Source organism: Glycine soja, chromosome 7, assembly GCF_004193775.1.
Source record: "Glycine soja cultivar W05 chromosome 7, ASM419377v2, whole genome shotgun sequence".
Taxonomy (NCBI): Eukaryota; Viridiplantae; Streptophyta; class Magnoliopsida; order Fabales; family Fabaceae; genus Glycine; species Glycine soja.
In genome coordinates this window covers 204,461-226,606 of record NC_041008.1, presented here as the reverse complement: position 1 = coordinate 226,606, position 22,146 = coordinate 204,461, and the positions used below count along the sequence as shown (strand labels likewise).

Genomic DNA, 22,146 nt, shown 5'->3' with positions numbered 1-22,146 from the left:
AGTGCTATGCTAATGAACAAAAAAACTGTAATTATAAGAAGAGATCTCACTAAAGTGACCAACTAGATACATAACATTTTCACTCATAACACATCTTGATAGGTATTTTTAAAAAATATATTAGACATGCACATATCCCACTTGTGGATCAACGAATGCATGATCTTGTAAATTTTTAATGAAAAATGCATGTTTTTTAAATAAAAAAATATAAATTTATATATAATGTTTATTTTATTTTACTATTTGTATCCGTTTGTTTGGTTTTATATTATTATTTTATAGATTATAACTTATCTTTACAATTTATTTATTTTGTATTATTATAGTTGGCATCTCCCTTTTAACAATTAAAATAGTTCATTTTTCTAAATATAAAATATAAGTCAGTTAAAAAATATAAATATCAAAATTGAAAATACATATTTATAAAAAAAATTAAAAATGCAAAAACTTGATGGTAGAAAAATCTTTAGACCATAATTAAATTTATGTTAGTGTATATTAATTTTCCATATTCAATCTTTGTTGTCACACGAATAATCACAAAACAAATATATTTTTACAAATATAAATAGTTGAGTTTTTTCTAGTATGTTGTTAAAAGTTAAATTTATGAACATGTGTATGAAAACAATTTGTTAAAAGAAGCAAAACTCACTTCAATGATCTTTATGTCTCAAAAATAATTAATCTCCAACTATCGGTTGGAAGATATTCTTATTGAAAATAAAAAAATGCATATATACAAAATGTTGTTTCTACAATACATTGGAGGTCTTGTTTTTCTTTTTGGTTTATAATGATGACAATTAAAAAAATAAGTTGTTTTTGCTTTTTTTTATGTATATGTTTAATTTTTTTTCCTAAAAAAAAGGAAAATTTCTGTTTTTCTTAAGAAACAGATCTATTTGGTTCTTTAAAAAATATTTTTTACAAAACACTTTTTTTTTTAAAATTTAGTTTAAACAAATTGGCTGTTTAGTGAGAGTTAATGAAGGGAGAAAGGAAAAATAAAGAGAATAGAAAAAAGCATTATACATACATGTGTGTGTGGTTGACGTGTTCATCCTCTGCAACGGCAACAGACGAAGTTGTTTCTCTCTCTAGGCCTAGGGTTTCCTTCTCCACTACCGTTCTTTCATCGGATCGCTGCCGTTTCCGGCGTCATTCCGATAATTCGGCGGCATGAAGCTCACAGTGAAGACTTTGAAAGGGAGCCATTTCGAAATCAGGGTTCAACCCTCCGACACTGTCAGTAATCTCCTTCGCAATTCAGCGAGCTCTGTCTCTCTTTTCCGTTTTCCCTATCACTCGTTGCTTTCTCAGTTATAGTAAAATATCTGTACGTTTGTTGATTGTTTTTTTTTTTTTTTTCAATTTTTGGATGCAAATTTTTTCTCCATTTTTTTCAAACCATGGTTGTAATTGTTGTTATTCAAACTCATCCGCCATTGATTTTGTTTGTATTTGTATCGCATACATTCATTTTATTTCCCACCAACATTGTACAAATTAATTTAGTATTTCGTGGATGCCAGTATTACTTTTTATTATTATTATTATTATTATTATTATTATTATTATTATTATTATTATTACAAGGAATTTTGTATGTTCCGGGCGTGGTACTCAGTCCTCAGATGCCGATGCTGTTTTTGTTTTTTATTGAAAATTGTTGGTACTGTACTAACTGTGTTTTAGGTATTTTGCTCCCTCGTATAAGCATTACACATTTACACTGAATACAATCCCGATTCCATGTTGCCTATTTTACTTTAATGTGAATTCATAGTTAGAATAGGAATTTGTCACCAGGCTTTACGTGGTATTCGGAAAATTTTGAAGTGCTATTTTCAAATTCTATTGTTTATCAGCCGAAATTATCAATTTGTTGTTTATTAGCTGAAGTGTTCTTCTTTTTGTCACTTCAGGTTATGGCTGTCAAGAAGAATATTGAAGATGTACAAGGAAAAGATAATTACCCATGTGGACAGCAATTGCTGATTCACAATGGTAAGGTTTTGAAAGATGAAACTACATTAGTAGAGAACAAAGTCTCTGAAGATGGTTTTCTTGTTGTTATGCTTAGTAAGGTATATTTCTTTCTTCAAGAATACCTTGCCAAACAATTGCTTAGGCAAGTCACCTCCATCCAGATGTAGTGCTCTACTTGTTGATAGTGAAATTTTATTTGTATAATTTTTAGATACAGAGATTTATTGATCTGCTCTCTATCATTTAACAAATCAAAATGATAAGAATCTTTTGCTTGGATTGTCTCCCCCTGATTTTATCTTGACATTATGAGATGATTTAGATCTTGTCATATAATATCTTTTGCTTGGATTGTTCTGATTAGATAAACTCAATTAAGACATTTTTCTTTCAATAGTTTGTTTTTGTTTGTATTGTAAATTGTAAGAGACACTGTTCAACTTCTTCAACCATAATTTTCCTTTTGACTTCTCTATTTACAGAGTAAAACATCGGGTTCTGCTGCAGCTTCATCTGTTCAGGTATGTATTGCTTGCTCATTTTTGAAAGATTTCTTTCTTTCCCTGTTTTCCTTATCTGTATTGGCTATTGTGAATGTGTGTCAGCCTGCCAGCAATCCTGCTACGACTGTATCAATGTCAAATTCCACCCCTCCTTCTGATCCTCCAGTGCAAACTCAGTGAGTCTATCTTTTATGAGGTTGATTTCTATATCAGCCGGTTTTTTTCCTTATTTATTTTATCTGGTTTTTCAGAGCTGCAAACAACAGTACATCTAGCACAGATGCCCCAACTACAAAGTATGGTTTTTGTCTCTACATTTCTTTTAAGATACGGTTAATAAATTCTACTGAAGTTTTTATTCAGGATGCCACAATGTACTCCCATAAAATAGTTACTGAGCAAAGAATGGTGAATTATCGTTTAGATCTTTAGTGCTACATTCAAGAGAAAAATGTGTTTGCTGTAATTTGAATTTTAATTTTTCCATTATGGTTTTTCTTTAACTCGTGAGTTTTTGAGATGTTCTATTCTTTTAATCAAATTAATTATTATGATGTTGACATTATAATACTGGAAGCAGTGTGGTTTTTAATTCAAATATTTTTACTGAATGCTCTTTGAGGGGTACATTTGGTTATTATACTAGTCATTTAAATAAAATTTTATATTTGCTGATCGTAGTTATTATGCCATGTAAGTTGTTTTGTGGCTGCTTATCATAACCTTCATGCCATTATTCTTTTTCTTTTGGCTCATTAACATTGTTGGGATGAGTTGTTTGCCATTGACATTGTCTCCTTTCCTTTCATCAAGTCTTCTAAAAAGGCCTCTACATTTTTGCAGTGTGTCTGCAGATACCTATGGTCTGGCTGCTTCGAATTTAGTTGCTGGTAGTAATCTTGAGCAGACTATTCAACAAATTATGGACATGGGTGGTGGCAATTGGGACAGAGACACAGTTAGTCGTGCTCTTCGGGCAGCTTATAATAACCCAGAGCGTGCTATAGATTATTTGTATTCTGTATGTCTTAACTGCTTGTATTTTTTGAATGCTTAAAATTTTCTGTTGTGAATGTTTGGATTTAACAATTCTTCAATTTTTTGTGCTTTTTTGCTTTTTGGCAGGGAATCCCTGAAGCAGCCGAAGTTGCTGTGCCAGTTCCTCAAACAGCTGGTATGTCTTCTGGAGCAGTTCCTGTAGGACCTAATTCATCTCCCTTAAATATGTTTCCACAGGTAAAAACTCATGATACTGAATGGATCATCAAAAGTAATTCCATCTTGCTATTTGCATCTTTTTCTGTTACTTTCTGTGCTTTACATCAAGCTGAAACTCTCTCCCAGGAGACAATTTCTAGTACTGGTGCTGGACTTGGATCGCTGGACTTCCTTAGAAATAACCCCCAGGTGAGTTTGCTGCTCCGTCAATTGTTATTCTCTTTATTTCCAAAGACATATTCTTCAGTATCCAAGTTGTAAGAAAGATTTTGGTTAAATTACTCTATAGGTTCCTATAATTTTAACAAAATTTGAAATAGGTAGGTACTTTTTGTTTAAAATGTTAGAGAGTTCATATATTTCTAGAAATTTTTTAGTCCCTACTGGCTGATAGCTTTGGACTCTGTTAATGGATGCTTGCAGTATGTTAGAAGTGTATGTGGTTCATGCATCACATGCAAAATGCATTTAATATTCATGGGGATTGGTGTCTAAGTAGCATCAATTATTATAATGCCCAGAAATAGTCTCCACTAAGTCTCTACCAAGAGTAGATTTATGTACCTATGCACTATGTAGTACTATGTACTACAATTTTTGGATTTATAACTTTGTAGGCCTCCACTTTTAACATGAATTTACCCATGTACTACATTTTTACATGAATAAAAATGTTGTCATTCTTTAAATTCTTATTAAAAGATTCTGTTATCTCTCTCTAAATGCCGCTCTCTAGATTAAACCGTCTTCTGCAGGCCATTCATGTTGATGTTATAAATACCAAGGACTTACAAAAATTTACATTTGATAGGCCTAACTCCTAATTGAAAACTTAGTTAAACTATAGGAACATCATTAATTTTTTTTTTGAAGTATAGGGACCTTGTTAAAATAAGTTTTAAACTATAGGGACTTGTTTGAAAATTCAGTAAAACTGTAGAGACCTACAAAGTAGTTTAATCAAAGCTTTAAGTTTAGTATATTGAATTTGTTGTATTGATGAAAGTAGACACATAGGCAATGTTTGCACCTTGATTTTTTGGATTATATACAATTTGTCCATGCCACAGATAATGTTAACCATTTAAAGAATGAGTGTGAAACGTGAATTTGGAAGTTACCTTATTTCTCTTCAATATGTTTGGAAAGGACTAAAGAAGGATGGAGCATTGAAAAAACAATAAATTAATGCTATGTATTTCATTTTACTTCAACCCTTTGTCTTATAGAGCAACCAAAATCTCTTTCCACTAGGTAGGATCGGCTACATAAATCAATAACATCTTTGTATTTGTCAAAAACCAATCCTTAAGAGAGGCCATTTTTCATCTTCCACTTTTAATTATAGGGATATCCTCTATTTGATATACTCTTTTAAGTGAGGCACATGTCCAAACCATATTGGGCACGAATCTACTATCTTTTCCTCAGCAGGCATTAGTTCTCATCCCAACAGCACTCATGAATCATGATATTCTTGGCCCATTATCACCTCATATTCAATGCCACCATAAAACATCATTAATATTATGTTAGTGTATCATAGATAAACTCTGAAGCACTCATCCACCCAGATTGAATCTTTTGAATTTACGTCTCCCTTTGTTTCACCATTTCTTTGTATTATAGAACCGAGATACCTAAACTTTGTGACATGGTATCATTGGTATCTCCAAGCCTGTACAAGGGTCGGTCTTGCTGAACTGCAATATCATGTACTTCTTTACTCTGCTTAAAAAGAAGACTTGTGATTCTGAAGCTTCCTATCAATCCTTTTATCTTATATAAGTTCCATAAGATGAGTTTGTGAAGCATGCTCTTGTCAGTTCCAATTACTTTGTTATTTCTAATGCACTGTGATTCCAAATACTTTTTAATTGACAGCTGTGTCTAGTCAGTAAACGGAAAATAATTTGTTATTCTTTCTAGTTTAAAGCACAGTAGTCAATAGTGAATAGCAGTGTGGAGCAGCCGGCCTAAAAAACACTATAGTGGATAGCGGTCGTCCCGCTATTTTAAACCCTGAATAGATATGATATTACACAATGTATATATGCTGAAAATGAACAGAGAAGAAAAAGATGGGTTTTCACTCTTCATAAATGCTGGAGATTGGCTGGGAAACTCACCAGGAAAAAGATGGGTCACTGATGGAAAATCACGAACCAGGTTGTGGATGTCAAGTTTGGCCAGACAAGATCTCTGTCAGCACTGGGCTGTGTTAGGCAGTGCTGTTCGGAGTTGCAACAGCGATGGGAGCTCAGAACAGAGTGCAATGAGAAGTGAGGAAGTTAGGGCTGGGTCATCGAAGAAGAAGAGGTTCAGAATATAAAGGGATAGGATTTTCCTAGTTTAACCCCATTATAAAGCATAAAACGACGGAGTTATAAGGTTGGTTTGGTGGATAAGAGAGAAGGAGGGGAGAGAGAGGTTGTGGCTTCACCTGGAGTAGTATCAGCCTGCATGACGCTGCGCTATTAACTACTCTGGTTTCAAGCTTTTGCATATGTAGCCAACCAACCCCACCTATTGGGATGAGGCTTCTTGTTGTATCTGGCTTCAATCTCTACTTTCATAGTTTTTAAGTGACCATTTCTCTGTCTGCATTTCCAGTTTCAAGCATTGCGTTCAATGGTGCAATCCAATCCACAAATTCTACAGGTATTCATTTTCTCGATCACCTTCCTGCCTTTTGGTCATTTCTTGATGTCTAATGATTTCCACTTTCCCTTACAGCCTGTGCTTCAGGAACTTGGTAAGCAGAATCCCGGTCTTTTAAGACTGATTCAAGAGCATCATGGGGAGTTTCTCCAGTTGATAAATGAACCTGTTGAGGGTTCTGAAGGGTGAGTTTATTGCTTGCCATATATGGTATATTAAGTTATCCGTTTTACATTTCATAACCATTACTTAATTGATCCATTATCTTTCTTCATATACCGTTTCAATTGTTGGTTGTCAAATTTTTTTCCCCATATATGCAATATGAAAGAAACGTTTCTACTTGTTAGCTTGATATTCTATTCTTATATCATATAATATTAAATTGGGAGTTTACTTGCATCATTTAATATTTTATATTCACGAAATTTTGAAGTAGAAACGTATCCATCTTTTTTCTGTCAGTGATATGTTTGAGCAGCCTGAGCAAGACATGCCCCATGCCATCAATGTGACTCCAGCTGAGCAGGAGGCAATTGGAAGGGTATGTCAATGTCACTCCTTTTTGTAGTCTAATAATATACGTGTCATTGCGATTTTCATTCCTGCTGATTGATTTTTACTTATTATTCGTAGCTTGAGGCTATGGGATTTGATAGAGCCTCGGTGATAGAAGCATTTTTGGCATGTGACCGTGATGAGCAATTGGCAGCCAACTATTTATTGGAGAATGCTGGAGACTTTGAGGATTAAATGACTTTGGGAAGGAAATAACTGCTGATTTCCTGGCGAAGCTTGGAGTTAGGAGCTCGACCTCTCTCTCTATAAATTATAGATCCACTCCTCCCCCTTATTTGCTTGCAGATACCATTGGGGGGTAACTCTGCTGCGGCTTTAGTTCTTTTTCTTTTTTATGTGCCAAAAAAAGTCTCTTAACTCACATTACTTCCATTGATTCATAGTTTTGTTTTTAATTTTTTTTAACTTAAATGTGACTTGTTGGATAATATATGGGGTAGAGTTTGGATTTAGCCATGTGTCATCGAAACAGTGTTTTTGCGGCGTTCAATATGCACGTTCTACTTCGGCACTTCCATTTTCACGAAAGTAACAATCTGTTAGGTTAAAATATTTTGTAAATTAACGATGGATAGGTTATTCCAATATTGCAATTGTCTATTCTCGGGATTAACCAACAACAAAAAAGGTAAGGGTATGCATCAATCTAATATTTGTTGCAATTATCAAGATGTGCGTAGAAGTTAAATTTTAGAAGGAAAAACAGATGGATATTTTTTTTATTCGTAACAAATGTTCTTTAATTTTTCACAAAATTAAGTGATAGATTAATACAGATTAGATGTCATAATATTTTTTTTATTTGAAAATATTATCTTAATTTAAAAATGAAAAATGTCATTCATTTCTTTTTCTTTTCAATTTTTTTGTTATTTTATCAATGAATAATTTGTTCAATTAGAGATTGATTTAAACTGGTTGATTTGAAAATCATTGAACTATTTTTACTTACTGTTGAAACTTTTTTTTCCTTTTTATTTCACTCAGATTCATCATTTTTTTTAATTTATTAAATGCACTTTTTTTAGAATTATTTTATTTTTCATTATGAATAAAATATTTTTGAAGATATTTGTAATAATATTTTAATTCATAAGAGATTACTAAAGAGGTTTAGTTGAGCCTAAGCTGATTGAGTGTGAGTTATTATAATAAAGTTTTTGGTATCTTTGATTCATAAGAATAAAAGAATAAAACACTAAAGTCAGAATAACATACTTTAAAAAATAATATTTGTAATAATAATAGTTAATTAAAAAAATAATTATTGATATTGTAGTTAGCTTTGAATTTTATCATAATTTTTTAATAGTTGGTTTTCCAATAAAGAATTATAAGTATATTTAAAATACACCATCTCACTTTAGAATTTAGATGATAGAGGAGCACATCATAGAAATTGATTATTGATGATTGAAGGTGCGTTTTGGAAATAAAAAGAATGATGTGTTTATATATAAAAGAAAATAGTGTATTGAGGAGGAGGAAGATAAACATAAAGATTTGGGTCTCCGTTCTCCGCGAAATCCCTAGCGGATTGAGATGACGATGGCGCTGTCACTGGGTCAGAACTCCATTTCCTCGCTTCCCTTTGTTAGACAACACAGGCACACCCCAAGTCCTTCTTCCACTTGCTTGAGCTTCAAACCTCAAGCCCTCCCTTCTTCACCCAGCCCAAGTCTTACTTGTACTACGAAATGCACTCGCACGCTGTCCACGCTGATGGGACTCGCCCTGTTGCTGATGAAGAAGGCGGCCACTCCAGTGTTGAGCATCAACAGCGACAGCGTGTCCACGATGGGCACTTTGTTCTTCGCTTCCCTTCGTGACCGTCCGAGTGCTAGTGGAGCCCTGAACACGCCGCTGACGGTTGTGGCGGCGGGGCTGGGGAAGTGGCTTGACATATACAGCGGTGTTTTGATGGTTAGGGTTTTGCTGAGTTGGTTCCCAAACATCCCCTGGGAGCGGCAGCCTCTCTCGGCCATCCGAGACCTCTGCGATCCTTATCTCAACCTCTTCCGCAACATCATCCCCCCTGTTTTTGACACCCTCGATGTCAGCCCTCTTCTCGCCTTCGCCGTCTTGGGCACCCTTGGCTCTATTCTTCAGACTGCTATGTGAATTTCTCTCTTTTCTTTTATAGCATCAACTTCGTACTTTTATCTTTCCATGTTCCCCTTGCTTGCACCAATACCAATAATTCATAATCCCATTCCTATTATGATATATTTACTTATTTATGCGCATCACCTCTCTATACTTTTTCTTTTGTCCGCAAATGCAATGAGGCAATCACCTGGTTTTGCTGATCGCTTCTACAACATATTAGTCTTTTCAAAATTCAAAATGCCATTACAACTAATCTATTTTATCAGAATTTCCAATGCAATATTTGGATTGTTTTGAGTTATTAACATTATGTTTGGATCCTGCAGAAGCTACAGAGAGTACTCTCTGTAGCTTCTGTGTCGTTTGCTGTTTTGGACATGCAAATAGGAAGAAGATATGTGCATTTCTAATTCTAACACAGATGCAAACACACACTAAATGTGTTATTTTATCAAATATGACACATCCTGTTCTGTTTGTATTGTGTGTATTTTAATTCTTGCTAAATTTTCTCCTCACCTTGTATATTGTGCTCCTCTTCAAGTTTATAGTAACTTCATCTCTTTCTTCTCTTCATTATAGCACTTTTGTTTAGCTAGCACTTTCTTCTTCTTCGTTGTTATTATGGATTGTGAATGTGAAAACCCTACACCTTTCTCTGTGTATATTAAATATATAAGGTGTTTTACTCCCTTTTCATATAGATTTTTTTTTTAAAAGGTTTAATTTTTGGCCGTTGTTTTACCTATAATGGAGTTAAGACACACTTAAAATATTTAAAATTTCAAGTGGTGATATTTTTAATGTTTTTTTTGGGGTATAATTTGGCTATATATATATATATATATATATATATATATATATATATATATATATATATATATATATATATATATATATATATATATATATAAAAGAGTAATGATACTGATACATCTATTTATTTTACACATTTTCTGTATATTAGATGATACAATAGTTACAACAACTGAAGTCACTGAAGTCTTTTCTCATTAGGTAAGATTTGTTATATACATCAAATGAGGTCCTTGTGTTGTGTTATGTCAGAAACCAATTCTTTAGGGGCCATTTAGTTGTAACTCTGCCTTTGAATTGAAATTTTATGACTTTTGAGATTACATGTGACAACTGACAATCGACAAGCCAACAAGATTTCAAAATCATTATTAAATGTTCAGTGCATAGTTACGTATTTCGTGAGATTCCTTCTAATATTAAGGCAACTTGAATATTGTTTCTTGTTAACAACATCAGTATTGTGGATCCATTTGTGTTTGACACTTCTTAACAATCCTATTATTATCATGTTTTATATGCTTTTTTTTATGCTGATATTTTTAACACCAGCAAAATCATTCTAATATTTCCAATTGAAGTTTTTAATGGTTTTCATCAATTTGTAATAATTGAGTTTCCTCTTTTAACTAGAGCTTTTATTGATTTTCTTTTCACATGTCAGGTGTGATTCTGCCCCCTTTTGATTTATCCTTACTCTCCTATTTTAATTTTAACATGTACATTTCTAGGAGATGAATATGAGTTGCATTTGGTCTTTCTAATGAATTTCTTAACAGCAGTGATGAATGTGTTTTTCAGATGACATTTTGTCTTTTCACATTTCTAGAGCTTTTATTGATTTTCTTTTCACATTTCTAGGTGTGATTCTGCCCCCTTTTCACTTATCGTTACATTTTGTCAGATATAAAAAATAATGAAGAAAAAAAAAACAGTTACAGTAAGCCGGATTCAATTGTATTACATACTTATCTTTTAAGTGGAGGGGTGTGTATTTTACATTTATGGAAAGAATAGAGTGTAGGCATATTTGAGGAAAGGGAAAGGTAAATTTTTTGTTTTTTAATAAATATCACCCTATTTTCTGCCAGTATACTGCTAGTGCCTGAAATACATCTCCATTTTCTAATTAATAAATATTTCGCCGTTTTGCTTAACGATCGGACAATATTGTAATAATGTATGGAGATGAAACTCAAATTCTCAATTTTAAGTGCAACTTGCAAGTAAATTTAATTTAAAGACCGAAAAGCATTTGCTCCGACAGTTAAAAACAACAAACAGAAATGATATGTCTTGAGAATCAAAGAACTAATGTCTTTGGAGAAACGCAAACTTGTTTGTAGACCTTCTCCTACATCTAATGCCGACAATTTCAGCAAACCACTAACTTCAGCTCAATGAATCGAAAAATCTATCACTCTCCAACGCAAGATTATTGTTATTATTAGTATTACTTTTGGATTATAGCAGCAGCTAATTAAGTAAGCTCCAAAATCACATTATATTAGAAGAAATGTAAAGGGGGAAAGGGTGAAGATAATATGCCTTGGAAATCCCAGCCACAGTTGCCGAAATTTGATCCTGGAACTGATAGTGATTACTTGGCCTGACCTTGTGTTAACCCAAGTAGGCATTTAATGTTGACCATTTGCGCGCATGTAATATTGGCATACAGTTCATATACACTTGGTATGTACAATACAACGAACAAGTGGAAATAATATTAAATTGGTTTATTTAATGTACCAGAACTTATTCACTTCTCACTATATTCGAATCGAAGTACTGCGAATGTTCATCAGTTTGAAAATAGCTACACTTTCATCAATATAAAGAAGGAAAGAAAATGGCTAAGCTAGTGAAACTAAACTTGAAATTTAAGATATTTAAGTGTGTGCTTGGAATTGGATATATGTTGAATAATTTAAAATTGTTAAAATAGCAACTAATATAATTTTGAGTAAATATTTACATGATTATTTTCATATTAAAGAATTGATCCTGAGTTTAAAATTGATTTAGTTAAAATAATTAAGTAGTTTTTTCCACTTAACTTTTAGAATAAAAATATTTTGACAAAAACTATTTCATTTCAAAATTAATTTTATTTTAAATAATTTTACAAACCTTGATTCAAACATACATTAAATAAATTATGTACGGGCACACGTCATGGGTGGAAAGCGTTTTTCTTATGGTTTAAGCAAAAATTACATTCATGCATGTGGTACAATATATAAACATTTATGTACCTCACCGTGTGTGTATATATATATATATATATTTTTTTTTTCTTGTAAAATAGAAAAAGAGGGAAAGTTTATCATTCTCAGCCTCTCAATCTATTATTATGATTTAAATGTACAATTTTTATCTAAATTATGATTAAGTTTAAATATATTTTTAATCAAAATTTCGTTAGAAAGTTATGGTGTCATTCGTGTGAACATATGCTTCACGGTGAAACGTTGACGATGAAACAAAATCCTACAATAGATTCCAAAGAAATATTTTTCAAATTGAATTGTTTATGCCAGATAGCCTTTATAGAATAAAACTCCCCCTGCCCCCATGAAAGTAAAATTCTGGAATTTTTTTTCTTAATTGTCTAATTTGGTACACACGCTTTACATCGTGTATAAGACAGAGTAATAAACGATTTGGAGGCGCCAAAGACGCTAATATCTTGGTAGACACGAAATAAACTATATTAAGTAAATATAATGTATACATATTTAAAAAAATGCTAAATTTGTTTTTGGGGTTAACATGGAGTGTTCATTTTGGCCATTTAAAGGTGCCTTTTCTTTTAGATGAGATGGAATTTATTTGTCTCTGTTGGATTAGGTAATGCATAAAATAGCTCGGTCCTTCTTAAGTATTATTATTTTACAAATTGAGTGGTTAGAAGTTAGTACATAAGTTAATAAAAAGAAATTAATTTTGATAAAGTAAGAAAAGTAAAGAAGAAGAGAAATGTTAATAATAAATTATACGTTGCTTGGTTTGGTGGTTTTTAGCAGTTGTTGAGTTGAGGAGAGAGAGTTTCAAGTTTTAATAATAGTTAGTGGCAGAGATGGATGCTGCTTCGAAGATGGGATCTCAGACTCAGCAGCTTCATCACCTCTCTCTTTGATTCTCTTCAACCTTCAGGTACCCATCTTCTCCCTCCCATTCAAATTGCATTCTTTTGTGGGAGATCCACTTACCCTTTTTCTCCTAACACACTCCATTAAGAGGATTCACTATCCTTGCTTCTCTCACACGCTCCACTCACTCACTCTATGCTTCTTTTTGCCGAATCAATCAATCCTTTACCAGAAAACCCAGCATTGCATTTCTGTTGCCTTTTTTTTCTTCTTCAAGTTTTTGTCTGATTTCTCATACTTCTCAACTAAGGAAAAATTATGAGTTTACTTCATGATGCTTTCTCTCTAGTAGATGAATATGGATATCTATCCCTTAGAGTATTATTGAATTATGCCTAAAATTCTATTTCAATTGTTCTTTTTGGTTTTACTGTTTTGCAGTACCACTTTAACAAACTGGTGCCTTTTCTTAGTTGCGCTGCTTTTAAAAAGTCTGATGGGTTCAAGATTCCCATCTCATCAGCTCAGCAATGGCCTGTATGTATCAGGCCGCCCTGAACAGCCAAAAGAAAAGACTCCGACAATGAGTTCAGTTGCCATGCCCTATACCGGTGGTGACATCAAGAAGTCTGGAGAACTAGGGAAAATGTTTGATATCCCCATGGATGGCTCTAAATCTAGAAAATCCGGTCCAATAAATAATGCTCCTTCAAGGACAGGATCATTTGCAGGTGCTGCTTCACACTCTGGACCTATCATGCAAAATGCTGCAGCTCGTTCTGTTTATATCACATCTGGTAATGTATCCGCTGGAGGCATGTCTGCTTCTGCCTCAATGAAAAAGACCAACTCTGGTCCATTGAATAAACATGGGGAACCTGTCAAGAAGTCATCTGGCCCTCAATCTGGTGGAGTTACACGCCAAAACTCTGGTCCAATTCCTCCGGTTCTTCCTACGACTGGTCTTATTACATCTGGCCCATTAAATTCATCTGGAGCTCCAAGGAAAGTGTCTGGTCAATTAGATTCTACAGGATCAATGAAGTCTCTTAGTTCCTTTGTAGCCCACAATCCTGCTGTAACCACTCTTAGCCTTGATGATGAATATTCCTTCAGGAAGAACTTCCCGAAGCCAATATTGTGGTCTGTGATTCTGATTTTTGTAATGGGATTCATTGCTGGCGGTTTTATTCTTGGAGCTGTCCACAATGCCATTCTCCTCATTGTTGTTGTAATTCTTTTTGGTGCGGTTGCTGCATTATTCACTTGGAATAGTTGTTTTGGAAGGAAAGCCATTGTTGGTTTCATTTCCCGTTATCCAGATGCAGAGCTTAGAACTGCCAAGAATGGGCAATTTGTGAAGGTTTCTGGGGTATGTAACTTAATACTGACACACACATGTATAATACAATTAAGCAAATAACCATGGGAAAAGCACAGTCCTGCAAACACACACATGCACACCTAAACATCCATGCTTTGATCATCCATGCATTGATCATTCATTTTTTCATTCATCCGGTGCTTGGTGGATATTGCTTTTTGTGCAATAGACATCATTGAATTGAATGGTTGGCTCATGTATCTTGTCTATGTTGTTATATTTGCCTAAATGAAGGAAATAGACCTATAATTTATTCTACCTTTTTAAGGTGGTTACCTGCGGTAACGTTCCACTAGAGTCCTCCTTTCAGAAGGTTCCTAGATGTGTATATACATCCACAAGCTTGTATGAATATCGAGGATGGGATTCAAAAGCAGCAAACCCAAAACATCGTCGTTTTACATGGGGACTTAGAGCAGCTGAGGTAATTGCATTAATCTGTTCATTCTTTTCTAATCAGATTGCCAAATTTTCAAATTTGATAAAATATTCAGGATTTCTTGATATGCATTTGCCATGGAGGTGAATTAGATAGTGTGTTTTCTCATAGAATATACTTTGCTTAAATGAACTATTGAGAGAGAAACAAAAAAGAGGCATTTACCGAACTGTATGTAGATTGTAGAATCACAATATATATTAATCTAATAATAAATACATGGATCATTACTTCCCTAGTTATATGAACTTACTAACTTATATACCATGAATTTGGACCTAAATAATTATATGTACATTATGGCGGAAGTTGATCCATGTAGCCGACCCCACCTAGTGGGATAAGGCGTTGTTGTTGTTGTTGTTGTTGTATGTACAATGAACCTGGACACAAATGTAAATTATAAGGTCAATTACATATCCAACCCCACCCACAAGCTAGAGAATAAAGATAATATCATTCATATGAACCAAGCTTGCTACATAAATAACTTACTTGAGAACCTCTGAGGGGTCTGGTAAGGCATTGGTCATTTGATCATTGGAGTTAATTAAGCTAGCGATAATATCTCCTAATAAAATCTTTTCCTTGATGAAGTGATAGTTTATCTCAATCACGAAAATTAGATTGGAAGGTGATATGAAAGCAGCTTAATTGTTACACATAAGTGTCATTTGCATTTTGCAAAACCTTCCTAAATTGAAGTTCTCCCAGAAGTTGTTTCATTCAAATGAGCTAGCAAGTAGATGAAGCCATGATTTGGCAGTCTGCTTTTGCACTGGATCTTGTGACCTTGTTTTTGTTTCTTATTCTTCCTGGCTATCATATTACCCCTAATGAGTACACAATTCCCAAAAAAGGGATTGTTTGTAAGTAGGAGAGCATGCCTGATTGGCATTTATGAGTATCTTATTATCTATGCTCGTCCCTGATCTTCATACATAAGCTTTTTTTAGGAGCTCGTTCAACATACTTTAGGATACAAATCACAACATCTTAATGACTTTCACATGCAGAATACAAGAGTTGACTAACCCACCTTCCCTACAAAATGGATGTTTGGATGGGTAACCATGAAGTAGTTGTACTTCTTAGTATTTGGGCTTAGGGCATAACTCAGTCCCACGAAACTGGCTTGCAAGGTGAGAACTGTCCAAGCTTTATAAACACTGTTAAAGTTCTATCTCTAGGCTATGTGAGACAAAGCATACCCCTTCAAGACTGCAATTAAGGCAACCCAAAGAGGTTGCAATTAAGGTGGGCTAGAGGTGACTGCAATTAAGTTGGCTTTCTGACACACCTTCTCATGCCCAAGGCTATGGGCTTGGAGCGACGCAGGTGACCATTGATGGATCTAGAAATCCGTCTTAGAGTTTGGGCTTAGATCCCAATACAACCCCACAAAATCGGCTTGTAAGGTGAGGATTATCCAAGCTTTATAAGCTTTATTCAAGCCATCTCGAGGCAATGTGGGACTGAATACACTCCTCGAGGCTGCAATTAAGGTGTCTTTCCAACACTTCTTTACCAATTTTTTTTGTATTTGTTACTATTAGAGATTAGAGATGTAACATAAAATCAATCATAAGAGTAATGCCTTCACTTACCAACTTAAGCTTTTGGTATAGTTGGTTCATGTCTTGGTATCAAAGCTTCTTCTATAATCAAATAGTTTAGAGTTTGATCCCTCCCACCTCCATTCTTTTAATAAAAAATTAAATTTTAGTACAAGGTGGGTGGGCCTGTCAATTATCCAAGCTTGAAGCCCAAAGCGTTCTTGCTTGAGGAGGTGTGTAGTAGATGTAATATACATTCATTTGTCTTCATCTAACAAATACTAATTATAATCTTGAGGGAGGACCAAACATTAAACTGATTTTTTTTTCATAAACTTAAATGTTTCAAAGTATGTTCTAGAAATGTTTTGATACTTGCAACCCCATTTGTGCTCTCTATTCCTTAATGTGGCTAGACTGTATCAGCATGCCACTCATGTATTTTGGATTTTGCAGGATAACATCTGAAACTTTAAGTTTTTATGTTCATTTACCTTGCATTTTATTCAATGCAGAGACATGTGGTGGACTTTTACATCTCTGATTTCCAATCTGGACTGAGAGCATTGGTTAAAACAGGCTATGGTGCAAGGGTGACTCCTTATGTTGATGATTCCATTGTTATTGATGTTAATCCAGCCAATAAAGACATGTCCCCTGAGTTTCTTCGATGGTTGGGAGAGAGAAAACTTTCTAGCGATGATCGTATAATGCAATTAAAAGAAGGGTAAAGTACTTTTTCTTGTTGACTGCAAAAATGCTTCTAGAAAATAAAGTTGAGATAACTCAGGATGGGGAGAATGTTCTTATGAAACTGCCATTGATCTTTTTGCAGGTACATCAAAGAAGGTAGCACAGTTAGTGTAATGGGAGTTGTTCAAAGAAATGACAATGTGCTTATGATTGTCCCTCCACCTGAGCCTTTGAGTACCGGATGTCAATGGGCCAAATGTATATTCCCTGCTAGCCTTGAGGGTATTGTTTTGAGATGTGAAGATACGTCAAAGATTGATGTCATTCCAGTGTAGTCATCCTTGATGTTGTTCCAGTGTAGTCATCCTCTGGTAACCTCTTAGGTATTCTTCTTTAAGGAAATATGTCTTCCCATATCCAAAAATGATGGTAGTGGTGGTGGTGGTTGTTGTTTGTATTTTGTAAGCATATACGTGTTGTTGGTAAGTGTGATGATTCTGCCATTGATATGGTGATTTTTTTTCCCCCACACTCAACGCCTAGTTTGTTGTATAGCTAATAGAAATTCTTATTCGTTTATTTTTCCTGAGGATTTTATACTTTTTATTGGACGTGGTTTCATATAGTGAGAAAGTTGTGTATTCAGAAGGACTTTTGTTGGTTGAACCTGTCAAGGGAATCTATCATACACGATTTGTCAATTAGGTGGTACTGAACTACTGAAACAAGATTGAATATAACCAATAACCAAACGGCATCATATGAACCAATCCCTTTCCTATCATGCTATATAATTTGCCTATTGGTGAAACTTGACTGAGGGGTATAGTTCTATATGACATTTTTCTTTCATTATCATCTATTCAAAAGTGAATACTAAAACTAAAGGAGTTCTATGGGGTGCATGGTTTCTTATCTCTCAATTTTATCGTTTCTTTCAAATGAATTTATCAGGAAAAATTATTTAAGAATATATATTGTACTTATTGTTTATATCTTTCTCACAACCGCACGGTATTGATAATTTTCATTATATATTTGGTCTTTCATATTTTAAAAAACTAGTATTTAATTTTGATATTCATTTCATTTATTTATTACATAAAATAATTTATATTTGACTGTTTTACATAATTTATATTATTTAAATTATTAAAATATCAGTCATTCATTTTTTAATCATATTTTTCTGTATGTAAGAATAAAAGACGAGTTCTAGGAAATTTACTGGAACTCATGCAGTCTGTTCATCCTTGGTAATCATATAAATTTACAACAACATAATAAAATTGCGTGAAAAAAGTCTAATAAATAACCGAGAAATAATCTAATAATAAATTTTTCAATTTTTTGATTACATGTTAAATTTATTTTTCACATAACTTTTACTATACTCATGATTTCTATTTGATTCGAAACATCAATTAAGTTATTAAGTTATATAATTTATATGTACGAGAATTTAATAAAACTAAGTGTCATGTCTCAAATAAAAACAATTTAAAATTGAGTTTCAAAATCTAAAATAATTACAATCTTTATTTTAGAATGAGAATTTTAATTCACTTTAAAATATAAAGAATTAAATTAAATTATTAAATGATAAGAAATTAAAATATAAAAGACAAAAATATATTTTATCTTTTCTTTATAGATTACAAGTGTTAAGATTTAGACTATTTTGTTAAGTTGAGAATTGTTACGTTTAAATACTCCTAAAATAGCCCGTTGAGATTTAGACTATTTTTATTAAATAGCACTTTGTATCTACTCTCAATACAAAAAACTTAATTCCAATAATAGAAAATTCAAGTGTTTTTTTTTTTTTTTTTTATGAATCTCAATCTTTATTTAAAAGGAAAAGTTTCACGTGAAATTGAACTACAGATAACATAAGAATAGAAAAAGATACTCCTAGTTATATTTGCTTGGAAGAAGGAGTTGAAGGCTCCTTTGAAAGCATGGAAGTAGAGAGAGTTGAGGATTCATTTGACAGCATAGAAGAAAAAAGAATTGAAGATTCCTTTGATAGCATTGACGATGATGCTGAATCAGGCTTGCAAGATGACAAAATCATGGAAGAAACTCCTGGTGATATTTGCTTGAAAGAAAGAGTTGAAGACTCCTTTGAAAGGATGGAAGTAGAGAGTTGAAGATTCATTTGACAACTTACAAGAAAAAAGAATTGAAGACTCATTTGATAGCATTGAAGATGATGCTGAATCAGACTTGTACCATCCCCATCTTGTTTGTATTGCCGAGGGAAGGAGAAGTGAAGTTAGGGCTGAGTTAGCTAGTGGAGTTACCAGCAGAGTTTTTCTTATTTATATTCTTTATCATGTTCTATTTTTTCTGAAAATTTCCATTCTTGTCTTCCAGCTAGCGCTCTATCTCAATTTTAGTAGCTGGCATTCTTTGCATATACATCAACTATGATTGTGACAGGCAAAGGCAAGAATTTCGTAGGACAAATGGAAAAGGCACAGTCTGGGGAAAAGCTCCATCAAAGGTGTAAATACCCAGTATTTGCTGTGTATATTTCATTTGGACCGTATTTTCTGTTGAATGTGTGTCAGATTCGAATGCTTACACAAATATTTGGCAGTAGACTTACATTAGCTAGGCATACTGAAAATACTGTTGCAGATAGAGGCCACATATACTACTACTTCTGGGGAAACTAAAAGAAGCCTTCTTTTAACCTCTGGATGGTAAGTTTTCACTTAAATTTCTGTATGATTACTGAAAAGTTGAGACCATACCTACCTCCTCTCCCCGATTAAGGAGTTTAACTCACCACTTGTTGGGCCTGATTCTGGACATTTGATTTAAAATAGATCATAATTCTATAAAAAGTTGATATTGATAGTTATTTGTCAACCATAGGGGGCTTTTAATTTCTGTAACTCTTGGCTTTTTTATATCTGACGTAATGTTGTTTGCTTAGAATACACTTCTGCATTATAAAATAATCATTTCACTTTTACTGTGGTGCTTGCAGGTGGGGGACTATCTCGTCACTTTCATTATGTCCCTGAAATACTGGCAGCTTTCTTCTGGACAGTCCCAGCTCTCTTCAATCATGTAAGGGTCCCTTTCTCTTTGTACAAGTTGAAGTTTGGAGAAGAATGTTAAGCTCCATTTTTTTTCACTTGCAGTTTTTGCCTTACTTCTACGTGATATTTCTTACCATCCTTCTCTTTGATCGAGCAAAACGAGATGATGATCGATGCAGATCCAAGTAAGCATTCAGTTCCATGATTCTATCTGTTGATGTTACCTCTTGTGCATTTTTCTTTTCCGCATGCCCTCTTAAGCCTCGTCTATGTTTACAAAAGGTTTGTTTTGACTTATAACTTTTTGGTTGGATACATAGGCATCATTTTTATTAACACTAGGAGAAGAGAGACACTTGGTGCCTCTCTAAATTTTTTAAATAATAGATGAAAAAACAAAAAACAGAAGTTAAATACAGTTAATAAAAAAAGTGACAAAAAAAACTAATGATATAGAAGGAGAGGGAAGTTACTATAGGTTAGAAGAAAAATTTGAAAGTTTAAGAAGTAGTTTAAGGATAAAACTTTCCAATGAAATGTGGACACGAAATGAGGGATTTTTCCTTTATTATTAGTATACTCATAGATTATTAAATCAACAACATACCGGTAGCCCAGTAGAATTAAACTGTTTCTGAAGTATGCAAATCACAGTATAAAACAATAGAATTTTGAACACGTCTCAACTTCAAGTGGTAGTGCTGTTAAAAGAAGCAGAAATTTACAAAAAAGGATATTGCCGCAATCATAAAGAAATTAAAAGAATGGCTCTTTTTATTTATCATGATTCATGGAATCGAGTGAACTTTTCATTACAGAAGGTTTGGGAATTGGAATATTCTGTTTCTGGGTCAGCACCATTGCAACATGGATGGAAGTTGAAAATTTTCATTGCATGCAGGCATGGCAAGTACTGGAAACTATATTGTGACAAGGTAGCTTACAGAATCATTCCAGGAATATACTGAAGAATGATTATTGACAAGGGCTTGTCTGGAGTCCCCCAACTGAAAAGTGAACTTTGTTTGCTTGGTGCCACCTTAAGATGCGTGATAGAGCTCATTAAGTAATTATGGAACCATATTTTTTAAGCCAATGTCGAGACTTGTGAGAAAAGTGCATGGTTTACGGGATGGTGGTACGATTTGGAGTTTTATTCTCACATATCAAGGTAAAGGTCTATAATCTAAAATTATCCCATCTAGGCAGACACAATGCTTGCTAATGGAAACTTAAACGTCTTAACACTCCAGCAGAACAACTCTCCCAGAAGACTCTACAAGCTATAAAGTAAACTACAACATTGGTCAAGCAATCTCCAGGCTGGGATCTTTTTCGATAAATTTCTCTATAGATAAAATAAGAAGAACAAATTAAATAAGGTTTTTTATAAGTAACATATCTCTTCATTAACTAATCATTAATAAATTTGTAGATATCTTCTTATTTTTAAAGAGATATATGAGAGAATTTTTACAAATTTATTAATAGAGAACTTCTTATAATTTATGAAAAAATTCATCTCAATATTTACTTCTTATTTTTTATTCTTGGTTAAAATTTCAGAGAAATCTTCCATCAATAACTGAAAACCAAGGTAGGTGTTCAACATCACAAAATGAAAATGAATTTTTATAAACAAAAAAACGTATAAATTTCAGAATATTTGTTTCCCACTTTCCTTATGTTATTAAACAAAATAGAAATCACTTTTGACACATCTCTTAAATTTGTTTCCCTTGTTCCTAGATTTTTTTTTTTTTTTGCCATTAGTACATACCGCTAAAAATTATTAACGGTTGATGATGTGACTAACGGTTGTTCATGTTAGTAAGTGTCATAATTTATTTTATTTCATCTTTCATTGTTTTGGTTACTCTTAAAAACCATTCATTCTCAGGTGGTTTGGCTGCCAAAATTTTTAGAATTTTTTTTATTTGCTATGTTCATAAACTATCTACGGAATAAAAAAAATTATGATATTTAGAAAAATAAAATAAATAACTTGATAAAAGTCAACTCATCAGAAATTATCATTAATA

The 22,146-nt window shown here is 33.3% G+C and overlaps 3 protein-coding genes and 1 long non-coding RNA gene across 5 annotated transcripts; all 4 read left to right on the top strand.

Annotated features, from left to right (window-relative positions):
- Nucleotides 1–1,040: 1,040 nt before the first annotated feature.
- LOC114417883 (ubiquitin receptor RAD23b-like) lies at nt 1,041–7,449 on the top strand. Of its 2 annotated transcripts, XM_028382930.1 has the most exons (12): nt 1,043–1,254; nt 1,935–2,096; nt 2,481–2,519; nt 2,604–2,677; nt 2,753–2,797; nt 3,345–3,522; nt 3,627–3,737; nt 3,846–3,908; nt 6,333–6,380; nt 6,456–6,565; nt 6,846–6,924; nt 7,017–7,449. In XM_028382930.1, the coding sequence occupies exons 1-12, from the start codon at nt 1,189–1,191 to the stop codon at nt 7,131–7,133; spliced, it is 1,092 nt and encodes a 363-aa protein (XP_028238731.1). In that variant the 5' UTR covers nt 1,043–1,188; the 3' UTR covers nt 7,134–7,449. The 2 variants fall into 2 exon arrangements, with proteins under 2 accessions (XP_028238732.1, XP_028238731.1); XM_028382931.1 differs by lacking the exon at nt 2,753–2,797 and having other exon boundaries at nt 1,041–1,254.
- Nucleotides 7,450–8,424: 975 nt separating this feature from the next.
- On the top strand, nt 8,425–9,205 carry LOC114417882 (ylmG homolog protein 1-2, chloroplastic-like). Its single transcript, XM_028382929.1, has one exon. The coding sequence runs from the start codon at nt 8,502–8,504 to the stop codon at nt 9,078–9,080; it is 579 nt and encodes a 192-aa protein (XP_028238730.1). The 5' UTR covers nt 8,425–8,501; the 3' UTR covers nt 9,081–9,205.
- A 3,687-nt stretch (nt 9,206–12,892) lies between these two features.
- Nucleotides 12,893–17,749, top strand: LOC114417881 (uncharacterized membrane protein At1g16860-like). The gene is made up of 5 exons (XM_028382928.1): nt 12,893–13,040; nt 13,418–14,348; nt 14,629–14,784; nt 16,871–17,082; nt 17,191–17,749. Exons 2-5 carry the CDS (start codon nt 13,473–13,475, stop codon nt 17,381–17,383), a joined length of 1,437 nt encoding a protein of 478 aa, XP_028238729.1. The 5' UTR covers nt 12,893–13,040; nt 13,418–13,472; the 3' UTR covers nt 17,384–17,749.
- A 1,199-nt stretch (nt 17,750–18,948) lies between these two features.
- Nucleotides 18,949–22,125, top strand: LOC114417880. The gene is made up of 6 exons (XR_003667956.1): nt 18,949–19,557; nt 19,695–19,759; nt 20,050–20,132; nt 20,207–20,289; nt 21,006–21,275; nt 21,358–22,125. It is a non-coding gene; the product is annotated as an uncharacterized LOC114417880 (long non-coding RNA).
- Nucleotides 22,126–22,146: the final 21 nt, after the last annotated feature.